The 24144-nt window shown below is 49.8% G+C and overlaps 1 protein-coding gene across 1 annotated transcript; it reads left to right on the top strand.

The window, feature by feature from the left end:
* The first annotated feature begins 45 nt into the window (after positions 1-45).
* Positions 46-24085, top strand: LOC122371545 (DNA damage-regulated autophagy modulator protein 1-like). The gene is made up of 2 exons (XM_043347937.1): positions 46-268; positions 22810-24085. Exon 2 carries the CDS (start codon positions 23081-23083, stop codon positions 23885-23887), a length of 807 nt encoding a protein of 268 aa, XP_043203872.1. The 5' UTR covers positions 46-268; positions 22810-23080; the 3' UTR covers positions 23888-24085.
* Positions 24086-24144: the final 59 nt, after the last annotated feature.

The following is a 24144-nucleotide window of genomic DNA, read 5'->3' as shown; positions in this document are numbered from 1 at the left end:
CCGCGCAGTAACACCCTCGATCTAGCTCGCTGACGGACGGCGGGTCACGACACGTCAGCAGCGCGCCGGCCGACCGGGTCAGAGCCGGGCCGCGCCGGTAGCGCTCAACAGTCCAGTCGGCAGCACTAACACGCCGCCCGTCCACCAGTCGAGTCGGCACTGCGCGCGCAGTAGGATGCAGCGCCTCGAGGTGACCAGCCGTCAGCTCTCACACCTACTGCTGTGAGCCTCTGACTTTGGGGCGAAGTGGTCTGTCTTTTGGTGCAGTGTAAGTATGCAGGGACGTAGGCGGGGGGGGGGGGCACTGGGCCATGCCCCCCATGGGCGCCGAATGCGCCCTTTGCGATTGGAGGAAGGCGCCCTCCAATCGCAAATGCAATTGTGATTGAATCGAATCGAAAAACAATCGCGACCGGAGAGCGCCAAAGGCGCCCTCGCGAATGTGCTTACAGAGAAAACACGGTTGCAGGGCGCCCTCAGAGAGCGCTATTCCAAATACGGTTGGATATGTCCATCGGGCACCCTCCAACCGCATTTGTTGGCTGTAGCTCTCTAAGCGTAGCGGTAGTCGCCCATGTAAGCCTGTTGATTGCTGCTCTCCTGCCCACTGGCGCCCTCATTTGATCGGCGTACTCCTACCTATTGGTGCTCTCCTGAAAATAGGCGCCCTCTCACCCGAAGGCGCTCTCCTGTATATCGCAACCATGCTACACATTACTGCCCTTCTGCTGCTGCTGGTCGGCGCCCTCATATTTACTGGCGCCGTCCTACCCATTGCGCCCTCATGTGAAATTGTGATCGGCCGCCCTCCTCCCTTTTGGCACCCTCTTGTTGATCGCCGCCCTCCTAGCCATTGGCGCCCTCTTGTTGATCGCCCTCCTCACAGGTCCCCTCCTGTTCAATGTCATCCTCTTGGGCGAAGGCTCCCTCCTCACCACTGCCATCCTCCTATTAATCGTCATCCTTCCACTCATTGGCGGCTTCCTGTTGATGACCGCCCTCCTACCTATTGGCGACCTCTTGTTGATCGCCACCTTCCTATCTATTGGTGCTCTCCTGTTTCTAGCCGCCCCCTCACCTGGTGGCACCCTCCTGTTGATTGTTGATCGGGGCCCTCCTACCTATTGGCGCCTTCCTGTTGATCACCGCCCTTATACCCATTGGCGCCCTCCTGCTGCTCGCCACCCTCCTACCTAGCGGTGCCCTCCTATGGAAACTCGGGGTGTCGATCGGGGCTCTCCTACATATTAGCGCCATCCTGTCAATCGCAGTCCTTCTACCTATTGGCGACCTCCGTTGATCGCTGCCCTCCTATCATTTATCTACTCCTTTGGCATGTTTCCCAACTTAGCCGTTCTCTTGCACATATTGATGTCTTGCCTGTGAAGACTGCCACAAATAAACGTGTATTCAGCGCAATGAAGTAGGCATACCAAAACTATCTACGCTCTACAATGCATAAAACAGGTCTGGTCTTAGCCCACGCATGCCTGGGGGGGGGCTCTACAAAGCCCCTCTCCAGTTTTTCGGCAATATCTTTTAAACCGTTTGATAGATCAACACAAAACTTGCGGTACCCTCAGCGGCATCAATTTGACACCCTGTGTTAAAATTTCAACTTTTTAGCTGCCATAGTTTGGCCATGTCGGCCGATTTTGATGCAAAATGTTGAATTACGGCAAACGCTCTCAAGAGCTTTGTTTTAAAGCTAGATCCAATTTCTTTGCGTCAGTGGACTACAAATACACTAGTTATCAAACTGCTATCTCAAATTTTCGAAATTTTGAAAATTAAAAAAAAATATTTTTACAACCAGTAAAACGCCTTTTGGGCGAAGAACGAGTGAGCGAGATATTGAGCCCTGCACGTGCGGAAGGGCGAGAGGGTACTTCCAACGGGCTTGTGCAAAGCACCCTTCTAACCGGTCGCTAGCGGTGTGCCAAATTTGAACGCGATCGGCCCAGCCGTTCCTGAGATCTGGAAGCGGCATTCTGCACGTGCGCACGTGCAGACGGGGTCCAAACTGACTTTTGCACGGCACCCTACTAACCGGTCTCCAACCGTGTACCAAATTTGAGCGCAATCGGCCCAGCCGTTCTCGAGATCTGGAAGCGCCCCCTGCACGTGCGCACGTGCAGTAGCACCCTAACCGCAACACATGGGAATGCAGTGCCTGGTGGGTGCCTACCTGTATGCCACGTTTCAGCGAACTCGCCCCAGTAATTACCGAGTTACTGAAATGGGAACAAATTTGGCACCTCTTCTTTTTGTATTTTGCACGTACAGTGGGGGTCACTCACATAGATCAAGAGTATCCGACCTTTGGTAGAAGAGATGCAGCTACCCTATACAAATTACCGCAAGACTATACAAATTACAGCAGCTCAAGCCGCTGCTGAGATATGGGCCTCTCAAAATCATTACTTTTGCAAAACTGCTTGAACACCCTTGACTTTTCACGTGGCACGTGCCACGACGGTCACTGAGATGTATCAAAAGTAGTCAATTACGGGGTAGAAGGGATGGGGCTACCCAGCAAAAAAGACCGCAGGCCAATCGGTCCAGCGGTTGCTGAGATATAAGCCTCTCAAAAGCGTTACAGGCCGGGCCGGGCCGCTCATACTGAGATTTTTCCGTTATATTGAAAAGACTTCGCTTCGCTCGCTGCGCTCGCTCGCTCGCTGCGCTCGCTCGCTCGTAATAACAAAAAATCTATCTTTTGTTTTTTAATAGTTCTCAGCAAGTATATAGTAATAGAATTAAAGTACTCGGCTTTTCCGGACAGTTTCGTGACTGTATTATGGTCACTTCGTCAGCGGCATACAAGTAATATAAAGTTTTGATTTTTCGCAAAAACTGGAAAATGTGTGATAGAACACACACTAATTAACTACTCTAGTAAGTTTTAGCCCAATATCTTCATAAAAGCAAAGTTATTAGCATTATTGTCAAAATTTTACAATTATATGCATATTCTTCAAACTCATTTTTAGTACGTTTTTGACATCGTACAGCAATATAAATGGCACCATCGTGTTCCTGAGCTCGCCTCAAACTACATCTGATAGGCAACATTTTTGTTGAAAAAAAATAGTTTTCAAAATTTGACCTTTTCTGACCTGAACGTGACCTGACCTCCGGTAAATTCAGCTGAAAATGACCTCAAATGACACAGACGACATTGTTTTCGAAATATACCAGAAAAATTGACCATAAAACATGCGTCACGCGACCGAAACATGACATACAATGTTCGTGACCTAGGATGACCTGGCCTTCACCTGAAAAATTCGAAGTAAAAGTTACGTACCTTCAGGGTATCTAAGGCATTTATCAAGGAGTGCTTAAACCAAAAATGAGCCTGATCGGACTTGTCAGCCGGCGGTCAGAGCATAAATTGTGAACAAGCAAAAATGCCGATAATTTTCACTTTGACCTGACCTGTGACGTCATCGGTAACCTCGAGGTCAATGAAAATAGGTTTTGTTCGACAGTTTTTCTAGGGCTATCAGACGCCCTTTGAATTTTGACGATCGGCCCAGTAGTGTCGGAGATAGAAAGGGGGCTCTGAAGAGCCCCCCCCCCCCCGTCACTCGCGTTATGGAAAATACCTCATTCATGCGCGGGTTAACGGATTGATCTTGCTTTACGTGCATCGTGACATCTCATGGTGTGTCAGAAGTGTAGGTAACTAGCCGCACGGCTTTGGTTCTCCAGCCTTGTCAGTAGATGGCAGTACCGCAATATGGGCGGCGGATCGTGCAATTGACGTCAAATTTTCGTTACCTGCTAAGAATTGAATGGCGGATCTTGTCATGCAAGAATCAAGTCAATCGGTCCACAACTTTTCTAACAACAGGGATATAAAGTCAAACACCCTGCCAGAGCGGCGGCGCGGCGGCCGTTACGCACCGCCTGGGAGACTGCCGGCGCGGGACGGTTCGGACTTTGCATTGCACTAAAATCTGTCAACTGCTTGGAATAGTTATTATAACAAAATTTTCATTCAAGTGAGGAATAATCCAAGGGCAGGAAGCATTGTATGTGTGTGTGTGCATACTGTGCAAGCAAAGAAGCTGCATTAGCAGATACTCGCTAATATTAGATCCAGCCAAGTCCAAACGCATTCCACGGGATGTGTTGCTGGTGCGTCAACAATATTTATCGTTCGAGGGCGGATACAGTTGTAACAGTGCAAAAAAATATGTTTACACAGTTCTATTCCTTGAATAATTCTCTTCAACGCCTTATTCCCAGTTAAGCAAATTAGTCCACCCTGGTTGAATAAATAAGGCGATTTCGCCACAAGGTCCCGGAAAACCACCGACCGAAAACGGTCGCGCTCAACGTTAATTTGGGCATGTAGACTCTTAAAAACTCGCATTGGGCGCATCAAAGATCGCATCTTAAAACCTACCTATGCCAATGCCTGGGTTTCCCAGGTATTGACTCCAAAACAACGTATTCGGCTCCCGAATACGTCCAAGTGATCCGCCTCGTTCCTAGTTAAGCTCTAATTAGATCAAGTGACTTAAAGGAGCGAAAAAGCGACAAAAAGCATTTCCCTATTATGGCGGCGGGCTGCCGGGTTGCAAGAGGGCACCGGCTATTTCCACTTTTGACACACCATGATATGGATCACGATTAAGTAATAAGTTCGGCCGCAACAGCAGGCATCTGAAGTTTCGGTGATTGAAACTGGTGATGTAGGTACTCAACAATTATATGCATCTGTGGGAAGGCCATGAGGGCTGGTCTGAGGTAATTTGGATGAGAATCCCGAGGAGGCTAATCGATCTCATGAGGAACAGTCCTTTTATGGTTTATCTTTCTGTTGATGCCGCCTTTTCGTTGTGCGCTTGCGTTAACGCATCTCGTGCTCCAGTACCAATCCGATACGGTGATCTGATGTGTGATTCTGCGACACCTGAGCGAGCGTCATTTCAGCGAACGACATTTGAGCGAAGCCTTTTCAGCGATTATCAATTTAAGCGATTGACTTTTTCAGCGATTGTCAAGTCGGCGAATTCAATGACAGCGATTATCAACTTAAAAACGAGGGCCAGAATCAGCGAAACCAGATTGAGCGAATATATGGAGGTCAATGGGGGACCAATTGAGCTAACACAGCTACAGCGAAACCGAACGCGACGGAAGTCAATCATTTGCTACTTTTCGGGAATTCTTGCCCTTGGAATAGGTACCCGCTTGGTATGTGTCATGCTTCAAGCTGCGCGCGGCAAATTAAAAATTTGCTTTTAAGCTTGAAAACCACAAAAATATCTGGCCTAATTTTGCAACCTTGATCTGGAAATGTGGAACGTGAGAGATAGGACGATGGAAGGAATGCCAAGGACCAATAATAAACTCGATGGATGGCACAAAGGGATCCAGTCTCTGTTTCAGGTACCTCACCCAAATATCTGGAAATTCGTACGTTGCTTGGGGCAAGAACAAATTTTACAACATGGGGACCTGATCTGATCCAAATTCAAGCGGGGGAATTTCGCGAAAACAGCACAAGCAATATGAATCCATTTAGCATGTATGCATGAGTTGACCTGATGGTACCTTTTTATATGACTCCGCGTCATTAATTGGTCATGTCCTGTTGACGGCTGTACCAAATACAGAATACAGAATAGTGTATATAGCGCGCACGCACATGCAAACTACAACATACGCACACAAACAAAAATTTCAGTGATCGATCATCCGTCGTTTTTATTTCCAAAGATCCCATGCTTCACATGCATGTATATCTGGCGCGAAGACCCTCTGCTACAAGTTTGGCTTGCGAAAGGAGTCCTATAGGAATCATATATAATAGTCAGTGTCCTGTAGGGCTCCTATAGGAAAGTGTCCAATAGGCATATCCTATAGGATTACCTTTAGAATCCCTTGGGACATTGTCAGATGGGTGACTTGGGTGTTTATAGGAAAGTAGGTATCATATATGAGTCTTATAACACTCCTATCTATGGGGCAGTATCCTAAAGGTAACTGTCATACAAGAGTCCTACAGCACTCCTATAGGAGAGTCTCCAATAGGAAACTTCCATATAGGATTCCTAAAGGTATCTTATAGGGCAGTGTCCTATAGGAAAGTGTCCTACAGGTTTCCTATTGAGTCCTACAGGAAATTGTTCTATAGGACAATATCCTATAGGAATCCTATAGGAGTCCTGTAGAAGAGTGTCCTATAGGACAAATTCCTATAGGAATCCTATTGGTCCTATAGGACAGTTCGCCAGTCCTATAGGACTTTTTCGCTAGGGTCTGAACAAACTTTTGGTCATCATTATTGGCAAACAGCAGGGGGGATGAAATCGAACCGCTGGAATTTTTGAGAAATGTGGCATTAAATTTGGAGCTTAATGTCAGAACTTTGAACGTGACATCCGCCATCCAGTTCCGGATAACCATGAAAAGTTCCGGAAACATTCGTTGCACGTACGCTCGCAAAATAAAAATAAAAATAAAAATACACCGTCACGGGACGATGAAGTGTTTCGCTAAAATGACAGTCGCTCAAACTGTAGTCGCCGAAAAAGATGTCGCTGAAACATAGCTTTCGCTTAAATTGATAATCGCTATATTTTATAATCGCTCAATTTGATATCCGCTTAGTTGCCAGTCGCTGAAAATGGTTCGCTCAAATGACGTTCGCTCAAATGACACTCGCCAAAGTCGGTCGCACCACTTATGTGTATGCCTCCGCCAATAAACTGTTTTACATTGTCACCCATTGGCGAAGCTTCCTATACAGTATACAGTTTGTGTGGCAGCGGCCCCACCAAACCTTAGGCTTTTTACACCTTCAAATCTGGTAAAAGAGTGACAAGAGCTTTGAACAGTGAGCACATAAAAGATGTACCTAAAAAGCATAGGAAAAATTGTTTTAAAAAATTTCGCGCGCCTTCGGCCGTCGGCGCAGCATTTCAAGAGCACTTCTTTAGTAGGAACTTAGTACCTACCTATGCCAATCACTTGCAACCTTTTGTCACGTGTGAGATTAACCCGCACCAGGACGTCTCTTAAGACATGCGGTTAAAAGAAATCCGAAAAAGGTGCCACTACGAGCTTCCGTTTTTTTTTGGGGGGGGGGGGGAGGGAAGGGATGAGCGGGAGCTGGGCACACCTCTTGGTACATTGCTCTTACACATGCTCTAAAAAATGCAAACCATAGTCACTAAAAGCAAGGTTACCAGGTCATCTCAAGTGACCTAACTTTAAAAAAGACTTAAGCATAGTTACGTAAGTTGAGCTGATGACTTGACGTTTTATGACCTGGAGTAAAAACAAAAATACGAGTACACACGATGCGAAATCAATACCGCATAACTTACACTACCAACTTACGCAAAAAAAACTGGTGGCGTGGTAAAAACGCCTCCCCCCCCCCCCCGCTGAGCGATCGTCAAGGATTTTTAACTCGCGACCGTATGGCACCCTCCTTAGGTGAGGTGGCGCCCTCCAAATCCTTGCCCCCCTCCCCTTCGCAATTTTCTAAGTACCGTAAAATGGGGTGTTAAGGGACAGTGGGGTGATAAGGGACAGTTGCGTGGGAAAAACTTTGAGTCATGTTAGGTTTCTAATTTGAGAAGGTTAAATAAAAACTTGAGTGTGGCAGTTGACACTGTTTTGTTCTTGACTATAGGACAAAATGGGATGGTTTTTCATGCAAGTGATTTGGTTCAAAAATGGTTTTGAAAATCATGCTACATTTTCACAAAACTGAGACATCTCCAAAACTCTGTGTGTACCACAGAAACTAGTGGGTGTACAGGTAAAATGAATGCATAGGTGTATTGTCACATGTATTGCACATGTTTCCTGAAAAACTTATACAAATCCACCCATTCATTCATCATCCTCTTCCTCTTTTCCGGACACATGCATATTTTGAGGTGGATGTGGGGTGCTAAGGGGCAGGGAAGAAATAATAAAAAATAATATCTAAATGTAATTTTCATAAAGTTTGCTTTCAGTAGGATGGAAAGCACCAAATTCCACATGAAATGCTGGCAAGTTCATGCTTTCATCTCTAACACATCTTAAGTTGTATAACAAAACACCTCAAAACTCGCTTAACACTCTCTTTTACAATGATGAGTCAATGAAGACTGATGAAGGTAAATGTGATGTCATCATAAAAAGGCCAAAACAAAGAGGGCCACATAAAGACAAGTGACTAGCTTCAAAATGGGTTTTTGTTGATGACAGAAGGGTGCTTTTTGGTTCTGTTTACCTTATAATTAGCACATTTTCCAGAAGCGTAAACTGCATTACGTATGTATAATTGGCTAAAAGGCCATTAGTTGTGAATGAACCTGACTTATTTTGTGACGGAATATGCAAAACATTTCAATAAATAAATTGTGCGCCCTTTCACACCCCAATCGTGGGCATTTGATGACCATTTCTTGGAATAATATAGGTGTCCCTTAACACCCCACATCGGGGTGCTAAGGGACAGTGATGAAAAATGATAAAAATAATTTGCATGTATATATTTTTAAAACGTTAATGTAGCAGGCATGTAAAGCACCAAATTCCACATAAAATGCTAACAAGTTGATGCTTCTATCCCCAACCCTTCTTGAGTCGTATAACAAAACACCTCAAAACTGTCCCTTAACACCCCGTTTTACGGTACGCCGCTGTAAGTATGTACTTACATTAGTGCACTCGGCTACATAGTGATGTTGGCCCCCGACGGCCCAGCGTTTGACTGGAGCGGTAGACTGCGCCGCCTCACACCCCGGTTCAGCGGCGCGTTAGGTTGGGTTTGATCTCTCTGGCCTCACACTCGCTACAGACGCGTTTGACCGAGTCAGGGACGCGCCGCTCTGGTTGCCTTATCGCTCACATATCTGTGGTTAGGGTGTCTGCTGCGAATCGCTGGTCTTTCTGTGGCGACTCGAGTATGCCACGACCTACCACAACCTCTACCACTGCCACGACCTACCACAAACTCTACCACTGCCACTACCACTACCTCTACCACTGCCACTACCACTGCCACTAGCTCTTCCACTACTACAATTACAAATGGGTCATATCAAGTCACAGAGATCATTACTGTTCACAGCCTTGGGGTCACATCGAAGCAAGGAAGGTCACGTTGGTGTTGGGTAGCCTCCAGTCACATTTAGCAATAGCTTTAGTCTGGGTGTTATTAGGAAATTATGTCAAATAAAACAAACATCAATATGACATAAGTTAACCCGCGCCGGGCCGGTGCTCCGCGACTTCCGCGCCGGGCCGGGGGTGTCTGAACACCCCCCCCCCCTAACTCGGCTCCTGGGCCACGTAGCGACACGCGATAATCGGCATTCGAAAGAGCGGCAAAAATAAGGACGAAAACACTTAGTCATTTCTTGGGTCAGGCCAAAGGTCAGGTCGCCAGAGGTCATCAAAGGTCAAATGTAGTCCATTTCAATAACTTTGGAAACTCCCAACGGCTAACTCGGGAACCAATAGAGCTACAGCGCCGCGGAAAAGCGCATTCGATAGCCCTTTTACCATAAGCGTAACTTTATATCTCTTTGTGGGTGCTCAAGCACCCCCAATCCTGAGCTCAGCACCCCCTGCCTTCTTAAAGCACCCCCAGCCTTCTCAAAACATTCCCAGCTGACTCAAGGCCCTCAATAATCAGAATGTCCATCTCCTAGTACTGTAATGAGCCCAGTGAATCATGCAAATACTATGCTTACTCAATTCAGTGACTAAGAGAATATACATTGAATAAATCACCACAAATTAAGATGCATGATATTTGTGTTAACATTAGGTACATCTGATATTATCAGGGGCCCGGGAACGATTTTCAAGTTGGGGGGAGGGGGGCGAGCCTAAAATACCTGACAATGATGCATATGAAACAGTGGCATAGCTAGGGGTCTAAGGGGACACGTACCCCCTCCCCCCATCGGGTTCAAAGGGACCCTCGGGTCCGAGAGGCCCTGCGGCGCCATTTGACCGCTGAGGGTTAACGATGGCCATATTTCTACTCAGAAGGGCCCCGTGGGGCTCGTTAGAGCACCTCATGGGCCCTAAATAGCCACACTAAGGTCTCCATAAGGGCCCCACGCCGACTTCTGAGGGCCTCTTGCGGCCTTTAAGGACACCTCGGTGGTCTCCAAAGGCCCGTTAAGCCTGAAACAGACTCTTTCCGCAGTCAGGAAATCGCATGCGAGAGCCTATTCAAATACATGGAAGCACGCTCGCATCAATCGCACGCACCTCCCGCGAGCGATTGATGCGAGAGGAATTACAATGTAACTATTTGAATAGGCTCTCGCATGCGATTTCCTGAACGCGGAAAGAGTCTGCTGCAGCCTTTACTAGCCTCTGAGAGGTCTTACCGGCCTATGAGGGGACAGTTCTAGGGGCATTTCCCACCTGTGATGGTCCCACACTTATTTTTCTGAGGGCCCCATAACGGCAACTATGGGACCCTCATCGGCGCCTATGAGGGCCCAAAACGGTGTCTCTGAGGGTTTCACACCCCCAACTCCGAGTGCCTACACCAGTGCCTATTAAAGCCCTATATCGGCGGCTCTCAGGACCCACTCAACACCTGCGCATCTAAAGGCCACCCACTGGTGACTTTTGAGGGCCCCACAACGGTGACCCTGAGGGCCCCACCGGCGTCTGAAAGTACCATGCCGGTCTCTTAGGAACCCGCAGGACTTCTTCTGCCGGCCTAAGCCCTAAGGACCCCTTGCCGGTCACTGAGACCCCCTACCGGCTTGTAGAGAGTTCGCGTTAGCAGCTCTAAAGGCCCCACACCCGTCTGTAACGGCTCTACACCAGCGTCTATGAGGGCCCGGAGCAACGCCTGTAAGGACCCTCATCGGAGCCTCTGAGAGAATCACACTAGCACCTCTGATCGCCCACACCGGCACCTGCATGGCGGCCCCACACCGGTGCCTCCCTTACCGGCGGCTCTGAGGGCCCTACGCCGGTGATTCTGAGGGTGCCACCGATAACTGAAGGCACCACACAAGCCCTTAGTGTAGCTGAGCTTTAATCCCATACCGGCCCTCCAAGGGCGCCACGTCAGTGCACTCATTGCCCCACACCCCTCCCCCACACCCGGAGCGGGTAAACTGTGTTATACCTATAGCAACGATTTTACCACCGTTGTACGTTATGTATTTCTCAAAGTTGGCTCAAAATGGTCCAGTACAAAATCTGGCCCGCCAAACTTATGGCCAAGGTCAGGCCCAAACACGTTTTGGGCAATCAGTCTCAGTCCATGACTCCATTCTTCGGCAACTACGGTGCAAGGCCGATACTGTAGAAACTTGCAATTTGTACCCTTGACCTGACCTTGACCTTGACCTCAAACTTTAAATTAAGTACATGTTTTTAGTTATTCGTGATGAGATCTTTCGATTGGCGTTTGAATTTTCCAAATCGGACCATTAGTTAGGGAGATAACAGGGGGGTAAAATTTATCCCCCCAGCCCCGCGCGTTCGGCTGGAGACCCCAGCCCCGCGCGGGTTAACACGCGCACTGCAGCGGGTCTGAGCCGAACACGAACTGCAGGGGGGGGGGTTGAAAACAACCCCCCCCCTAAGATCTCGAAAACGGCGCAACGTAGCGACAAACGGTAAACGGCGTTAGATAGGTGGAGATGTTATTTAGAGGAAATACGTACATAGGGTCGTAGTGTGTGGTGTTGTGCGGTACCTAAACAGAAATCGAGATACTTTGGTCTCGATTGACCCCGAGATCTGTTTGTACAGCCCGTTTTTGAAACTTCGCACGCTTCTTTCGGCCAAGCCATTAGACTTTGGTGATAAGCTTGGTGTCGTTAAGTGCCTGATTCCATTTACTCTGCAAAACGTTTCGAACTGCTGTGATACGAAACACTGCGCGTTGTCAGTCACTAACACCGCAGGCACTCCCCAGCACGCAAACGACGCTCGTAATTTTTCAATCGTGATAAGTGAGTCGGAGGAACGAGTGGGGTAGACGTCCATCCACTTGGAGTGGGCGTCGACTATCACCAAAAACATCCACCCATTAGCTGAACAATAGTCTACATGGACTCGCTGTCAGGGTCGTGTCGGCCACTGCCAGGGATGCAGTGGAGCGCCAGGTGCCCTCCCCTTCAGTTCCCGACACTTTACACAACACCTCACGATATCACGAATGTCGTCATCGATTTTCGGCCACCAAACGTACATTCTGGCCAGCATTTTGGTCCTACATTCCCCAGCATGACCCTCATGTAGCAATTTTAACATGACACCCCGTCCCTGCGGCGGGACCACTACTCGCGACCCCCACAACACACAGCCATCCTGTACACTCAGTTCACCTATACGGGACCTGTACGGCTGAAAATCAGGGCTGAGGGCAGCACTATTGGCATCTGGCAAGCCGTCTCTCACATATCGATGTACAGCTGACAACACGGGATCCAGAGCGGTCCACCGCTGTATCTGGGACACATTCACTGGGGATGAGTCGATGAACTCGAGCAAATGGACAGTCTCAGCCGGAATCGGAGCGCTCCAACAAACCTTCTCGTACGAAGGCAGCCTGCTAAGCGCGTCACAGTGGCCTTGTTTAGATCCCGGTCGGTACTCACGATGGTAGTCGTAGGCCCCGACCCCGAGCATTAGAGCCCAGCGGACCATCCTGGGTGACGCCATCACGGGCAGTGGTTTCTGCTCTCCGATGAGCCCTATCAGCGGCTTATGATCAGACTGTATTGTGAAAGTTCGCCCCGCTAGGTAATAGTGAAATTTCTTAACGCCGGTCACTACAGCTAATGCCTCTTTATCAGTCTGCGAGTACCTACCCTCGGTATCGTTCAACGTGCGCGAATAGTAGGCCACAGGCCGCTCACCCTGTGACGTCATCTGACTCAACACACAGCCAATGCCGACCGGCCCCGCGTCACAAGCGAGAACCACCGGAAGGGCGGGATCAAAATGGGCTAGCACGGGAGGGCTAACTAGCATCTCTTTGGCTTTCAGAAAAGAAGCCTTCTCTGCTTCAGCCCACTGCCAGGGCTGATCTGCCTTTAACAGACGATAGAGCGGAGCCAACACACTAGCTAGATTTCTAAGGAATTTCCCATAGTAGTTGATTAAACCTAGCCACTTACGCAGCTCTTTAGCATCACGCGGTTCCGGGGCACGCATAATCGTGGCCGTTTTCTCGTCTGTGGTCTCCACACCCTGACTACTTATCTTGAGCCCGAGATAGGTCACACTGCTGACTCCGAAGCTACACTTAGCCTTGTTGACCCTAAACCCCGCATCCTCCAACCTTCTAAGAACCTGCCGGAGGGCCTCGTCATGTGCGGCGACATCGACACCCGCGACTACAATGTCATCCAAGAAGACCCCAACGCCAGGGATACCAGCCAGAACAGTTTCCAGCGTGCGCTGGAACAGCGACACAGCGCTGGAATAGCCAAAGGTCAACCGAAGGGGTCGAAGTAGACCTTTCGGGGTGTTCACAGTCAGATATTCCCGAGCCTTTTCATCTAACGGAAGCTGATTATACGCGCTTTTCAAGTCTGTCTTTGAAAATATGGTACATCCCGCCAGTTTTGAATACAGCTCCTCCACACGCGGCAAGGGATACTGCTCTGCCTTAGCAGCCCTGTTTACGGTCAAGCGGTAGTCCCCACACACCCGTATTGACTGACCCCCAGCCTTGGGCACAACCACCAAGGGAGCCGCCCATTTGCTGTGCCGTACCTGTTCCCAGAGTCCGCCACGGATCTGGTCCTCCAGCTCGGCGTCCACAGCTTCCCTGAACGCCAGCGGTACGGTGCGAGGCTTGAAGAAACGAGGCTGGACGTCCGGGTCCACGTCGATGCTGACATCGCCGCCTCGATAGCAGCCCAGCTCCTCCTTGAAGACGTCAGAGAACTCGTCCAGGATGGGCTGCACACGGGTCTCCGCAGTCACTCGACAGATGGAGGGCCAGTCGAGCCTGATGTGTCCTAGCCAGTTCCTGCCGAACAGCCAGGGACCGCCACCTTCGACTACGATGAGGGGTAGTCGCTGAGCCTGTCCGTCGTACTCGACGTTTACTGCAGCTTGTCCCAGGACTGGAAGCTGCTCACCACTGTATGTCTTCAGCTTCACTGAACACGGTTCCAACTTCGGTCCTCCACAGGGCCAGAGCTGCCGAAACCCGGCGTCAGAGCAGACCGACAGAGTCGCCCCGGTGTCCAGCTCCATCTCGACCTTCTGACCGTCGAGCGTTACCGGCACCATCAGCGGCGGTCGCCGGACACCGAGGCCGGTCCGGACAGTGAACATGCTGTACACCTCCTCACCGGACCCGGGACTGGAACTCCTCGGTTGCGCAGCGCCGCCCTCTCTGCTACACTCCTGCCTGTCCGGTCCGGCTAACACGTCGTCATCAGCTGAAACATGGCGGAGATGCTGCTGGTTCCCTCTACAGGCCAGGGGCGGCGGATTCGGGGGGGCAAGGGGGGGCAGCTGCCCCCTGGCAAAATCGTGGGGGGGCAAAAGTATCTTTTTGCCCCCCCCCATAATTTGTGACAAAGCTTAGACAAGAAACCATATACCTGATTATTCTGTTCGATCATCTGAAGATGTAACCAGATGCCCATATACTTTCATACGTTGCCTTTCTTAAATGGCAAGCTTTCGCGTTCAATTGAAGTTTTCCTCTCTTCAACCTAGTTTTGGAGGCATTATAAGCGTCAACGTGACGCAGCGGCAACCCAGGCCTTCAGTGACCGCTTACAGGGGCGACAGATACGGGCATGGGTGAAACTTTGACATCACCATTGGGGTCCCAAACGTCCAAGGGGGCCTCCATTTAGTGGGGGCCTCCAAGCAATTAGGGGCCTCCAATTGCGGAAGCGGTAATTTACGAACTACGCCAGGGCCTCCTCTAAGAAATTTTCACTTGGGGACCGGAGGCTCAGAAGCCAAACCTAGGGTACCCCTAAATCCAGTTTTATCGTCGGATTTAGGCCACTAACATTTATTTTTCGTCACAGCCCGGATGTCATGATTTTTTTTTTTTTAATATTAATAAAGAAATGGTAGTTCACCTGACCCATACTGGTGGATCCAGGCCAGCATGGTGACATTGTATGTAAACATCCCCCGCGGCGTCCGAAATCGATGAAAATTTCTGGCTTTTTCACTTTCGACGATAAAACAAAATGCCTTTATTATAGAACAAAGAATTTAATGGCACAGTATTGCGCAAGGAATCCAACCTATACCCCAGAAAGTGTGAGGCTTAACCCTCGCCCGCACCTGGGGGAGGGTTGCCACCCCTCAATTTAGTTTTTCTGCTCTACACTGAACATTTTTAAAGCTAGAAACCCGATTTTTGGATAGCTGCTTTTCTATCTTTTCTCAGCGTCCACTTGGAAAATTTTAAGTTTCTTTGGCTTTTGGGTTTGGAGATATGACCTTGTTCTTCAGGTCATGTCATGACCTAAATGAGGAATACCCAATATCTTGCGTTTAGCGTTGGCTATGGGCCTTGTGAGCTTTTGAGTTTTGACACCTTGATTTCCGCTTTTTTTGCCAGTCTTACCTCCCACCTATCATGCGATGTACAGATGTCAGGGTCAGGGTTAAAGTCAACCTAGGTCATCTAAAACTATTTTCGTGAAGTTTCTTTGACTGCATGTTTAGTAAAAGCTTCTCAGTTCATGATCTCATGTAATAAGGACACACAACCCAATCTGTGCACACATCAGTACATACACAGACATACACAGACATACAAGCACATATCATTGACCTTGACCTAACTTGACGTGAAATGACCACAGCCAGCAAATTAGTCGGATAGTGTGACAAAGAGCTGTTCTAGCTGGCTTGGCACCAATATGGCAGCGTCATCGGTACCTATATGATGGGTTGGCCCGCTGCTTGTGTAGGTATTTTATTCGACCTCACCACAATTTATTCAACAAACAAGATTTTAAGCTTCGCAGTCAAGAGCAACATATTTTTTTGGGAAGAGACGAATCCAATGATACCAAATTTAACCTCATCAGGTCAGTCATTGACCTTCCAGGTCAGGTCAAACTAAAGAATGTTGCTGTTTGGGGTCACCGTTGCCCGTTGGAATATCACGTGCGCTGCTCATCATATACCGATGACGCTGCCGTATTGTGGTGCCAAGCCAGCTAGAACCTCTTTGTCACACTATCCGACTAGGTTTTTGCTGGCTGTGGTCATTTCAGGTCAAGTTCGGTCAAGGTCAATGATATGTATTTGTATGTCTGTGTGTGTCTGTGTGTATACTGATGTGTGCACCGATTGTGAATGTGTCCCTATAGCATGAGATAATGAACTGAGAAGCTGTTACCAAAAATACAGTCAAAGAAACTTCACGAAAGTCAACTCAGCTTGCCTAAAACGCGATATTTTTAGATGACCTTGGTTGACCTTGACCCTGGCATCTCTATGTACATCATCGAACAACATGTTCCATGATAGGTGGGAGGTAAGACTGGCAAAAAAGGCCGAAATCAAGATGACAAACGCTCACAAGACCCATAGCCAACGCAGGATATTGGGCATTTGTCATTTGGGTTATGACATCACCTGAAGAATAAAGTCATATCTCCGAAACCAAAAACCACAGAAACTTGACATTTTCAGTGGACGCTAAGAAAGAATAGAGAAGCAGATATACGAAACATCCGGCTTTTAGCAATCAAAATGTTTAATGCAGAGCAGAAAAACTACCTGGGGGGGGGGGGGTACAAACTACAACTACAAACTAAACTACAACCACTGCCCCCCCCCCCCCATGTGCGGGCGAGGATTAAATAATTTGAATATCAGGAAAACCATGCATTCAAACAGGCATTCCAACAGAGTCCCGCTTTTTTATAGGTGACCTCCGATTTGTGTAGCCTCTAAGTTGCCCAGGGGGCCTCTTATTTGTAGGTATAGTACAGATAACCTACTACTTCGACTACTTGCACAGAGAGCCTCCTTTTTGTACACACAGCTAAGCTTCTACAGGCCGAGCGCCGGCCTCCTATTTGCACGTACAGAGAGCCTCCTACTGTTACAGAGTCTATTGGTCTAGGGGGCCTCCTATTTGTCCAAGCGGCCTCCAATTCGTCTAGGGGCCTCCTATTTGTCCAGGAGGCCTCCTGTTTGTCCAGAAGGTCCCCTATTTATCCAGGGGGCTCCTATTTTCCAGGGGGCCTCCTCTTTATACAGAGGGCCTCCTACGTGTTCAGGGGCCTCCTATTTATCCAGGGGTCTTCTATTCTACCAGGGGTCTCTTATTTGTGCAGAGGCCTCCTATTTGTCTCCTACTTGTCCAGTGGCCTCCTTTTTTGAAGGACCTCCTTTTTGTTAAGGGAGCCTTCTATTTGTCCAGGGGGCCTCCTATTCGTACAGAGGGCCTCTAGCTCTTACTTGTCCATGGGCCTCCTATTTGTTCAAGAAGCCCCCTATTTGTACAGGGGGCCTCCTATTTGTTCAGGGGGCTTCCTTGTTGTCCAAGGGGCCTGTTATTTTTCTAGGGGCCTCCTATTTGCCCAAGAGGCCTCCTATTTGTCCAGCGGGCCTCCTACTTATTCAGGGGGCCTCCTATTTTTCCAGACGGCCTCCTATTGGTTAAAGTAACCTCCTATTTTCCAAGCGGCCTCCTATTTATCCAGAGGGCTCCTATTTTAGGGGGCTTCCTTTTTATCCAGGGGGCCTCCTATTTATCCAGGGGCCTCCTAATTGTCTAAGGGGTCTCCTTTTGTGAAAGGGGGCCTCCTATTTGTCCAGGGGGCTCCTAATTGTCCAGGGGGCCTCCTTTTGTGAAAGGGACCTCCTGTGTGTCTAGGTCTAGGGCCTCCTATTTGTTCATAGGGTCTCCTATTTTTCCAGGGGGCCTCTTAGTTGCAGAGGGCCTCCTACTTGCCCATGGGGCCTCCTATTTGTTCAGGGGCTTCTTATTTGTGCAGAGGGCCTCATATTTGTCTAGGCCTCCTATTTTTCCAGGGGGCCTCCTAGTTGCAGAGGGCCTCCTACTTGCCCATGGGACCTCCTATTTGTTCAGGGGACTTCTTATTTGTACAGAGGGCCTCCTATTTGTCTAGGGGCCTCTTATTTGTCTAGGGCCTTCTATTTGTCCAGGAGGCCTCCTGCTTGTCCAGAGAGCCTCCTATTTCTCCAGGGGGCCTCCTATTTAGCCAGGGGGCCTCCTGTTTTCCGGGGGCCTCCTACTTGTTCAGGCCCAGGGGGCCTCCTATTTGTCCAGGGGGCCTCCCATTTGTCCAACAGGGCCTCCGATTTGTCCAAGGGACCTCCTTTTTATACAGAGAACCTTCTATATGAACATCGGACCTCCATTTGTAAAGTAGCTGGTGCGTCTCGGGGGCCTCCACTATTGGGGTCCCAAAATGACAATTGGGGTCCCAAATGTTTGCATTGGGGTCCCACATGGGACCTCAAAAGTATACAAAGTTACACCCATGGATACGGGGTGGCAGAGGAGGCATCGTCCCCTAAGAAACTTTTGGAGGAGGGGCAAACGTATATTCTTGCCCCTCCCTAATTTGTGCCCTAAACATGGGGAAAATTTCCATAACCTGATATTGCAGCTATGCGCTCCTACAGTTTGTCCAACGGTGCCTTTTGAATATGTTTAAATGCTAACCATTTCCGCTTTATATCATTTTTTGTCTTTTTAGATTCGATTTAGAGATATTTTAAGTGTGCAAGAGACGCAACTCATACCTTCAGTGGTCGTTTGCCGCTATTTTGTATCTACATAAATGCCAAATCGCAAGCGAGCGGAGACGGAAGGGCTAGCCATTCGCTTGCGGGTAGTTAGGACTGATGAGCGCTCATAATAAGCCACGGTCGTACGCATTGACCACATTGACCAATGCATATTGCATGGTATGGTATGGCACCCAAAGGCCAGTCATCATAGATCTGCTTTGGGCATTCGGAGGCTTGTGTGGGGCCAGTGTTAAAACTGGATGTCCACAGTTCAGTATCCGCTTTATTTCAGTTTTCACTATTAAAAAGTAAAAATTAATGATGCAAACTTTTGAGGGTTAGGGCACTGATCATTAGTGCCCCTCCCCCCTCTGTCTAAAGGCTGGCTATAGAATAAAGAGCATCAAACACGAACAGTAGCGGCGGAACACCTTCAATTAGGGGGGGGGGGGCACTGCCGACTTTTGGTCCCATTCTTTCCATGCAACGCCCATAGGGCTAACGTTAAAATGCCAAAATCAAAGGGGGCACGGTGCCCCGGTGCCCTCCCCGTTCCGCCGCCTATGAACACGAAAGCAAAATCTAAGGCATTTTGGAAAAATGAGTATGCCCCGCAGCGTCGGATAGCTACCACCTTCCAGTGGGTCAAGCCAACGGGGCCCAAGTCTATAATGGCACTTAAAGGTCGACTGCCACCTTTTTTCCACAAAACGGTTTTCACTAGAGCTGAGCCACCTATGTCCCAGACTGAAGTCGGTTTTCCGAAATTCGAACCCGTTTGCGAGAAATCGGAGACCAAAGTTCAGTTTGATGCCATTTTTTTAGTCCAAGAAAACCGACATCTCTACTGTTTATCGATAACTTTGAAACATGAATTTTCTTATCTTTTGGTAAATATATGCCAAAACTTTGATTGTTTCGAGATCAGAGAAGAATTTTGGAGTGTCAAAATAAAAGTTAAACTTATATATTCAGTAGTTCATTTTTTCCAAAAAAGTGTGGGAAATGGGGTTTAACATGGGCCAGACCCATTCCAAATGAGCCATGATTTTTTTAATGTTTTACGAACTTAAATGCAAAATAAATTAAACATGGCCAATTTCTCATGAAATCATATATTAGTAAATTATAAAATACCTTACTTTTTCAAATAAAATGTAATAATCTTATGACCTTGAAGTCTAGTGATGTGTAAACATTGTCGCTAGACATTAACCGATTGATAATTGTATGAAAATCGACAATTTTTTTCGCGATTCACGTGATGATACTTTGTCAGGTGAATTCTAAAATTTTGTTTTGTCCAGGGAATAAATCATAGGCCGATCTGAGAAAACTTTTTGAAGGTGGCAGTCTTCCTTTAACGATAGCACTAACCTTGTCTCACTTTTCGTTGAAGTCTGTTCCGAATGGTTTCGGCCACAGACTGGCTGCACTAAGGTCGTTTGGTATGTGCAACTGTAATTAAAGCCACCTGAGACGCCCTGACACCAGGCTGAAGCTGGGTTGGAAATGCTTCGTCTTTGCAGATATCACTGGCCACTGATTCTCGAGTGCCTGAACCGGTAGATGTCGTGGCAAAATTTGGTGTGATAATTTGGACCTTACCGCAGTCAGCACACCCTAAAGCCCTAATAAAGAAACGCCCCGCCCAGAGCTTCTGGATTCCCGTTCCAGTCCACCGTTCCTTCACCTCAGCCCGCCGCCGCGCTCCCTCACCCTCCGTTCCCAGCTTGACGAGCGTTTGGGCCTTTGTTAAGCCTTGCTGTAGGCTTACTGTATAAACCCATCGAGACAGCCCGTCTCGGTGAGCTTATTTGGTGAACTACTGCCTTGGGGAGGGTTTCTGGCGGATCGCTGTCCCAATATGTTTAGATGCGACCGACTGTCTTTGAATGTTTGAGCGGTCTCCTCCCGCTGTGAGCTAGTTTCAGTTGATATCTGTCTGAGAAATACTTTTTAAAGGAAGGTTAAATGGAAATCGAACGTAAAATGAACAGAGGAAATGGTAACGAGTTACCTCATTGCAAAGAATAGCGCGCGCCTACTTCAAAAGGTTTGGCACCGTTCTTCAACATCTGATATGCGATCGGGTTATGGCACAATTTTTCCCATTGGAGCTTTTTTCTAGTACAGCAATACGAAAAGCGTTACATCGTCCACTGGCGGATCCAGGGAGCGGGCATTTAAAGCAAATATTTACTCCCCCTCCCCTGGCCCCTGCATCGCCCGAAATAGACAAATATGTTTCCTAATAATAACACTTTTATCAGGATTTTTTTTTTTTTGCTTTGTGCTGTTCAGCAGTAAGTCCGTAAGGAATCGAAATCCGAGGAGTTTTTGGATTTTGGACACTTTTTGGGGGGTATGTCCCTTACAGCGTCGAAAACGCCTTTCTGGATCCGCCTATGACATCATCTCGACTGGGATCTTGCCCCCCCCCCCCACGCCAAAATCGAATCCGCCGCCACTGCTACAGGCAGCTCGGACGTGACCCCTGAGGCCACAGTTGTAGCACACCTTATTGATGAACGGGCACGTGTCCGATCGGTGGTTCTTCAGGCACCTGAAACAGGTGGCTGCCGTGCTGACGCCTGGTCCGGGAGATGTCCTGTCCCGCTGAGAGCGCTGCCGACCACCAGACCTGGACAAAGCTGCGCCGCCAGCATCAGCACCCCTGGAGCTGCTACTCAGCCGCAGCGGACCCCGGGCACCAGTCAGCTGATGAACGGAGCCTCCGTCCTCTCGCTGCTCAGCGCCGCCGCTGAGCTCAGCCGCACTCGCTGCTCAGCACCGCCGCTGAGCTCAGCCGCACTCGCTGCCGCCGACTCGTGTGCCTGGGCCAGCTGCTCCGCCGACTGGAGCGTCAGCCGCGGCTCACTGAGAAGCCGCGATTGCAGCAACTCGTTCCGTATGCCGCAGACCAAACGGTCACGCAGCATTTCATTGAGAACATTCGGTGCGAAAGAACAGTCCTTAGCCAGTTTGCGAAGTCGCGCCAGAAAATTAGCAACTGTCTGATCTCGCCGTCATTCCTGAAGCACGAATGAAATCGAAATCTCGCCACTATTTCAGATTTCTCTGGTTCGAAGTGACTTTGCAATACACTGACCAGCTGATCGTAAGTTTTGTCACTTACAGTTGCTGGAGCAATTAGATCCTCCAGCAGTCCGAAAGTTTTTGCGCCGATCGCACAAAGCAACACCGCCCGCTTCTTCGCCTCTTGATCACTCCCGATATCTTGCGCCACAAAGTACTGATTTAACCGCCGCGTATATGCACCGAAACACTCGATGTCCGCATCGAACTCGGGCGCCCTGCCGGCCATCGCCGCGGAGCACTCACTCGTCGCCAATGTCACAGACGGCGTCTCGGTCCAAACTGTATTCAGGCCGGCCGGGTAGCCCCCGGGTCACAGAGCCAACGCCCCACAATTCGCATACGTGCGCACCCGCTACCATGGTTCACATACGCGTGCACCGCCGGGCAGCCAGCTCAGCACCATGACAGGGTTTATCGAAACTTGATTGGATGAGCCTACCGGTAATAGCGATTTTAGTGTTTGCATTTATTGTTCATAGTGGTGTGAAATGTGGTTGGGGTACGACCGACAACCCGTCAGGGCGAATTTCGCACTGGGGTACTCAAAATTTCATGAATTTAAGACGTTTCCATGAGTTTTGAAGGTATGGATAAGTTCTAAAAATCCGGTTCTCTTTATCCGAGCCATTAACTCCATATGGTCCAGGAAAGCTGGCACACTACCTTTAACCGGCTGCCGATGCCTTGAGGCAAGCTTGAGAGCCGAGCAAAATTTTGAGGAAATACGCATTTTTCCAGCGCGTGACACGTGACCCCCCCGGCCCCGAGACTCGAAACTTAACACTGCATGTGCCCGTGACGTCATCAACACCGTGTGCAAATTTCAGCCCCTTCGACGGCACCGTTTGACCTGCACACGGCGTCAAAGCACACCTCTACACGGTGCAAACAGACAGAAACACATATGTACATACAGAGTTTCATTCGACAAAAAAGAGTATAGTAGATGTGCAGATGTTAAAAACTCCTTTCTCTATCTTTCAGTGCACAACTGCGTAGTCTGTGGAGGACGCCCTGCTGGATCTGAGGACTGAGGACGGATCTGAGGACGCCCTGCTGGATCTGAGGACTGAGGACGGATCTGAGGACGCCCTGCTGGATCTGCACAGCCGACGGGTCTGTGGAGGACTCCCTGCTGGATCTGCACAGCCGACGGAGGACGCCCTGCTCTGTGGAGGACGCCCTGCTGGATCTGCACAGCCGACGGGTCCGATTGTGTGGGGCGGACCGGGTGCGACTGGTGCGCGGCGGCGCTATGGCCGCCGGCCGGCTGCTGGCGCTGGCACCAGCCGCCCTCTCGGTGGTGGCCGGCGCGCTGCTGCTGGTGCCGTACGCCGTGGGGGTGCGGCGCGGCGAGCTGGTGCCGCTGCTGCCGACCGTCAGCCAGGCGGCCTCGTGTCCGTCCACGGCCGCGCTGGCCACCGCCCTGCTGTGCCTGCACGCGCTAGTGGGCGCCATCTGTTCGGCGGCCGTCGGCCGTCTGCTAGCGGCGCGCGGCGAGCCCGCCTGGACGGGCCGACTCGTGGTGCTGCTCGGCCTGGTCTCGGCGGCGGCCACGGCGCTGGTCGGCCTCACGCCGGTGGCACGCAGGCGCACGCTGCACTTTGCGGGTGTGGCCGTGGCCATCGGCAGCTGGTCGGCGAGCGCCGCGCTGCTGACGGCGCTGACGCCGCGCTGGCAGCCGCGGCTGCGCCGGCTGCGCCGCTGCCTGCTGGCGCTCACCGCCGGCCTCGCAGTGTCGGCGCTCACCAACAGCTCCCTGGAACCGGACGGCCACGCCGCCAACATGCAGCTCATGGACTCGGCGTGCAACGTGACGGAGGCGGCGCGTCTGGGCTGGCGGCCCGGCTCGTGGCGGCTGCACTCGCTGGCGGCGTTCGCGGTGTGCGAGTGGGCGCTGCTCGTCGTGCAGGCCGTGTTCGTGGCCTCGTTTGTGGGCGAGCTATGGCACAGGCTGGGCGCCCCGGCCGGCGTGTACGCGCCGGTGGTGGTGGCCGCCTCCGCTGGCCACCAGCCGCCCGACTGGCCCAAAACGGCCCTCTTCATAGCGGATGACATGTAATGCAACATTAAATACAGGTGTAACGTCTGGTGCGTTACCGAACGTTCCTGATGCATCCTCCTGCGCGTGCGCACGTGCAAACTGGATTAAAACTGAAAGGACGCTGGCTCCAAGTTCACTATCGAGGCTCTCACGTAGGTTTTGGCAGCTTCAGCGTCTGGCAATGAATTTCTTACCGCAAAAATATTACATTTCATATTATGCTTGGTAAATGTCTGGAAATTGCGTCTTCAAAAATGAACATACTTTGATGACGT

This window comes from Amphibalanus amphitrite, unplaced genomic scaffold (genome assembly GCF_019059575.1).
Source record: "Amphibalanus amphitrite isolate SeventyFive unplaced genomic scaffold, NRLGWU_Aamphi_draft 001257F_arrow, whole genome shotgun sequence".
NCBI lineage: Eukaryota > Metazoa > Arthropoda > Thecostraca > Balanomorpha > Balanidae > Amphibalanus > Amphibalanus amphitrite.
Note: the sequence above shows the minus strand (reverse complement) of the source record. Positions and strands in the feature narration are given on the sequence as shown.

Bases quoted from the DNA above. Each gene is read 5' to 3' on its own strand.
- LOC122371545 (XM_043347937.1), top strand. From the start codon at position 23,081: ATGGCCGCCGGCCGGCTGCTGGCGCTGGCACCAGCCGCCCTCTCGGTG.